At 41.4% G+C, this 5918-nt stretch overlaps 1 protein-coding gene across 1 annotated transcript in view; it reads right to left on the bottom strand.

The window, feature by feature from the left end:
- The window catches only part of ARSB (arylsulfatase B), a 178759-nt gene that overhangs the window by 77551 nt on the left and 95290 nt on the right, over nt 1-5918 (bottom strand). Inside the window, exon 5 of the mRNA XM_012664539.1 lies at nt 2552-2795. Within this exon, the coding sequence (XP_012519993.1) occupies nt 2552-2795 (244 nt within the window). The remainder of the gene's footprint in view (nt 1-2551; nt 2796-5918) is intronic.

The following is a 5918-nucleotide window of genomic DNA, read 5'->3' as shown; positions in this document are numbered from 1 at the left end:
AAAACAAACAAAACAAAAAACAAAAAAACAACCCCAAACCAATGATCTGTTAAATGGGGAAGAAAGATGTAGTAAAAAAAATTTATAGCAGCTGTTTCCAGGTGGGATTTGGGTGATTATTTTATTTTCTGTAGTTTGTAAATTATCCACAATGAGCATACATTACTGACACTTGGGGAAATTAAGTTTAAATTAAACATGTCAAGTTTCGATCATGGATAGAAGCAGAAATATTTTAAATAAGAAGAAAAAAGTCATCTCATATGAATGAGCAAATAATGAGTATAAAGTTTCAAAATAATTGATGAGAAACAAGGTTTTGTTGTTTGTCCCTCGACTTAGCTGTTCAGTGGCATTAACTTTTCTGTGATTTGGATGCTACTGAGTGTTCTGGAAATGGCTAATCACAAACTGATCAGTGTCTCCAAATTGAAAAATCAACTTTTCAGGCAAGAACAAGAGGAAACAATTTGAGGTTGGTGAGCATTTTAAAATAATATGAAAATAATATGATTTATAAGAAGAACTAAAATAATAGTTGGGAAAGGTAAAGAAATGACTACCCAGTGCTATAAATTTTATTGTTTGAAAAGTGATCTTTAAAATTTGCTAAATTCTCCAAGGAAAACATATAACGTTGAGTTGCAAAATAATCTAAAAGAAGGTTATAAAGCTAATTGAATCAGATGTTCCCTTGGGTTTGTAAGAGAAGAGTACCTTTCCTAGTCTCACCCTCCTGCATGAGACTCATGAAAGAGGAGCCCACAGACTCCACAGTGTGAGAGGCTGGGCAGCCTGGCTGAATGCTTCTTCCATCCACTCCTAAACTCACAGGACTTTAAACTTTAATGTTTAATCTATAATAGCTGTTAAACTTCCTTTGTATAAAATAATATATGCCAAACCCTACTTTTTTATGTTGAAGATTATTAATTATAGAAAAACGAATAATATAAAAAGATAGGAAATAACCTATATGTCCAATAATTGGGGATTGGTTAAATTATGGCATATAAATACAGTGATTATGTGCACCGTGGATTATAAACTTAAATGCCTACAGGGACAAGGTAGGTAACACAAATGAGTGCAGTGGGCCTGTGTTGGGAGTTGGGAGCAACCGAGATTGACGATTTGAAGGAAGGAAGATAGTAACTATTTGATTCCAGCCATGTTGGCCTTGTGGAAATGTCGGCCCAGTGATGCTGGACCTTCCTATTTTCGAAAACTTTTCATTTGTAAATAATTTTAAATTTACAAAATGTTGTAAAAATAAGACATAATAAAAGAATACCTATGCCCTTTACCTATATTCTTTTATTTGTTTGTTAACACTGGAGTCCACTTGAATTCTCTCTCTATATACACATGTACACACACACACACAATTTTTTGGTATATTAAATACATCATGGATCTTTACTCCTAAATACTCCATTGTGTATTTCCTACAAATAGAAACCTGAAACCTGCTATTTTTGAGCTAGGATGAAGAGAGGGCATGAAAGGTTTTCTCCCCCTGGCCACTAGGAGATGAGTCAATTAGCTGCCACCACCCCCAAACAGAGCTGTAACACCAAACAAATGCTGAAAACCATTGTACTAGACAATTATCATTCCATCTGTAAAAACAATACCTCCAATATGTATATATTTATTTATAAATTGGATATATGTACAGATCTACTAATATATTCTATACCTTATAAAACATATACTTTAAAAATGATGAGATAAAATTAAATTCAAATACAAGATTCAAAGTTTTCTGCCTGCACTCCAAGGAAGCACCTCTCACCCCCTAAGGCACATGCCTCCCCACCCTGGGGCCGTTGCTCTGCACTGTGGAGCCTAAACAGGAAAAGGACCATGGCTATTTCCAAAGCTCAGTCTGCTCCCTGGATGTTATCTCCTTAACATCTGCTAGCTCTCGCCAACACAACATACTATTTTATTGTTTTCCTAGTTCCTATCACCACCAGAAGTCATCTTGCTTATATATGTGTTCACTTGAATGATACTTTCTCCCCATTCTAGAATACAAGCTCCTTGAGAACCAGGATCTTGCCTGCCTTGTTCATTCCTAATTTCTAAGCACCTCGAACAGGGCTAGGCACATGGTAGGTGCTCATTAGATACTTATTAATGAATGGAACTGAACAAGTCCCTGGCTTCTATTCCAGCTCTTCCCCCCTGCTTGGGCCTCCACTCTTCTAGCTGGCAACAGGGCAGGTCCCCTGATCCCGGGCTGAAAGCTAACAACACCCTCATCTACTTCTAAACAAAGCCTCTCAGCTATAAAGACCTTCCAGAGAGGTGAGAGGCTGGGGAATCCTTTTCTTCATGTAAAACACAGGCCCACAATCTCAAATCTAGAACTTAAAAAATGATATATAATTATAATATCTCTAAAGGCACTTTAAAAAAAACAAAACATGCATTTGTAAGCTGAACTATCATTTTAACACAAAGCTATCCTTCTTACTCAGTCGAGTCAAGCTGTTCTTGGTGTTTCTGTTCTAGGAGGAAAAAGGGGAAGGTGTGCAGGTACCTGATGGTTTCCCACACGTCGAAGCCATCTAGGGGTTTGGTGCCTTTGGTGTGCCCCCCGGCCAGCTTCACGAGCGTCGGCAGCCAGTCAGAGACGTGGATGAGCTCCCGGTTCTTTACGCCCTTCCGTCTCAGCAGGGGGCTTGCCACGAAGCCCACCCCGCGGACACCTCCTTCCCACAGGCTCCATTTTCTTCCTCGGAGGGGCCAGTTATTGCCCCCCGCCAAAGTCTGCCCTCCGTTATCTGAAACACAAGTGGGTCTTGGCATGAGGATGGTGCTAACTCTCAAATACATTTAAGAACAGAGGCTTCTATGTATGTTGTTACTGAATGGTACTTAAAGAATAAAAAAGAAAACTCCTTACCTCTCCATGCTAACTACCCTGTCCCACCTGACACTGCTGTCCATCCCATAACCATAACCTGGGTCCACCGTGGCACGGATCTGATACGAGACCTTTAAATCCTCCACGTATAGAGCCACTGGAAAACAAGGCCGTCCCCTGATGGTGTGTGCTTTGGAGAGATCCCTGTGCCCGGCAATTGACTACGTCTCAGATGTGTGTGTGTGACTTTGTATAGCACAGGAGAATGAGTCCGTGGCAGCTGGGGCCCACCCGCACATTAAAAGAAAACTTGGAGCAAGTTTCACTTAGTGACTTCAAGCTCCTGGTAAGTGGGGACAGCAAACCTTTTTATTTTTCTCTTAGAAAAATCTTCCAGCATTTAAACTGGTAACTGAATTAACATTCTGCTCCCTGGTGAGCTCAGCTTTCTTAAGTGTGAAAGTTGAAGATTTCTCTAGCGGTTTATACATGTCTCTGTAAACAGAGCAGTCGGGTGAAAAAATTCCTCCCTTTTTGACAGGATGGCAAGATAAAGCTTCATCGTGCGCAATGCCAGGGAAGAGAAGGTTTCTCTTCCAAGACAACAGAGGGAATGGTGGACACAGCGTAGAAGCCACTGGAGTGACTGAAGGTGAGGGCTCAGAGTTAGGTATTATTAAGATGGACTGGAGAAAACAAAAAGTGGTATTTCTTGTATACCGAGGTTACAGAATCAGACAAGCTCCAAAAATATCCATATAGTTAGGTCACTTTAGAGACACATTTTAAATGCTTTAAATGCTTATTTTGCACATATATTATACTTCAATTAAATGTTTATTTAAAAACACTATCATCCAAGTGAACCACATGAGGGCAGACGTGCTGTATAGAGCGTTACATAGAAACGTCTATTCCAGAAGTCAGAAAGCTGGCAAAGCCACAGATGCACGTGGGAGGAAAGAGGACAAACATTTGTTAAGCACCAGGTGCCACTTTGATTTCACATTCTCCCTCACAGAATCTGGCGTCAGACAGACCTGACGCAAGACACTCACCAGCTTTGTGACCAGGGGCAACATGCTACCTCAGTTTCCTCATCTTTAACATGGAAATAATAATTCCTCTTTGTCTTAGTCTGTTTTGTGTTGCTATAACAGAATACCTGAGGCTGGGTAATTTATCAAGAAAAGAGGCTTCTTCGGCTCGCCATTCCGGTGACTGGTAAGTCCAAAAGCACTCACCACATCTGCTTGGCTTCTGGTGAGGGCTTTTGGGCTGCTTTATAAAACGGCAGGGAAGTGGACAGGGAAGTGGATGTGTGAAAAGAGGGACCGAACAGGAGGAGGAAGCTCGCTTTATAATAACTCACGCTTGTGGGAGCTAATCCTAGAGCAAATAGTCCAGTGAGACGGCATTAATCTACTCATGAGCGATCTGCCCTCATGACCCAAACACCTCCCACTAGGCCCCACCTCCCTAGACTGCCACACTGGCAATGAGACTTCAAAATGAGTTTCGGTGGGGACACACCACATTCACACCATAGCACTACTTCCTGTGTTGTGTTATGATGAGAATGAAATGATACTATTTATGATAATTTCTTGGCAGCATTCCTGACACAAGCTAAGTACCCAATAAATGATAGTAATTGTTTTTAATATTTACAACAACCCAAATAGTCTAGCATGATAACCATTTTGTTGCTTAAAAAAATGAGGTTTGAAAAGGTAAGACAGCTAATAGGTAGCAACACTAGGATTCCAACACCGTCTGAGTGATCCCCCAGGCCTCTGCCCCAGAGCACCATGCTCCTGCTGTCCCTGGAAAAGTGGGCTCACACATGAAGGCCACATAAACCTTCACTTCCCTATGAAAGCCACCAGAACAGTCAACCTCAGCAAAGCGTACATTCTTCCTATGAGACAGCAGAAGGACAGTTATTTCAAGGTGACGGTGATTTGTTTCAGAGAAACCTTTGTTGCAGATGGAGAAGAAATTCAAGGTTCTCCTGCCAAGGAGGCTTTTGATAGAGCCCTTAGCACACCAGGTCTTGTTCTTTTCTGTGCTTTGCGAAGGGGAGTGGAGGAGAATCTTCAGCTAGATTAGATGGAGGTAATAATTCTGCAACACACAGGTGGGTGACAGACAGTCTCATTGTTTGACATCACAGACTTACAAGAACCTTTCCTCAAACCTCACCACGTCTCTGCTTGACAAAACTCAAGGCCCAGACATTGACCCAAGCCAGTTTATGAAACACACATCCCATTTCACATTCAAGCTGGGCAGACCAAGGGGCGACCATCTTTGGAGAGAAGGAATTCCTCCATGCTCCTGATACTCCAGAGTATCAGTCACCCATAACCAATGTATTGAAACTTAAAAGAAGATGCTGTTCATATGACACAAAAATACGCTGGAAAGAAATGTTCACACTCTACCTGTGATGTCAAGAATGGCTGAGACAGAACTATTATTTCACTCTGTTGTCTAGATTGCTATAAAGTACACTGGCTCAATGCTTCAGAAGATGCCTGTTGTCTCTGTTTTAAATAGATATACTTTTCTGAGACATTATGTAATGTGTCCTTCAGTTCCACATATTTGTTAGAGCTCAATAACAAAATACTAGGTGAAGATGGTGGTGGAAGTAAGAGTGGAGATGATGGGGATACGGGTGGCTGCGTCTGGAATCTGATTCTAGGAGCTGCCCTTTGGTTATGACTCAGAAAGGAAAATTCTCTGGACTATAAAAGAGAATTTGGCCACTATTGCTACTGTAGGAGCTGGAAAGTGTTTCCACATATCATTAGGGTAGGACGCTGATGCAATGAGTGTGACTGTTTTTGTAATTAGCTCGCTGTGATGTTTTTGCCATTAGCAATGATCAGCAATTCTGTCAACAGTTACCAATGTGGCTTCCTTAATCATTTTTTCAAGAGCACTCCAGAGAGAAAGCCCTGTCAACTGACACACCTGGAACTTGCCCTGGACTCCACTGTCACAGAGCCAACCACAGACGTGGCCTCAGGAC

This window comes from Propithecus coquereli, unplaced genomic scaffold (genome assembly GCF_000956105.1).
Source record: "Propithecus coquereli isolate 6110/MARCELLA unplaced genomic scaffold, Pcoq_1.0 Scaffold9, whole genome shotgun sequence".
NCBI lineage: Eukaryota > Metazoa > Chordata > Mammalia > Primates > Indriidae > Propithecus > Propithecus coquereli.
Note: the sequence above shows the minus strand (reverse complement) of the source record. Positions and strands in the feature narration are given on the sequence as shown.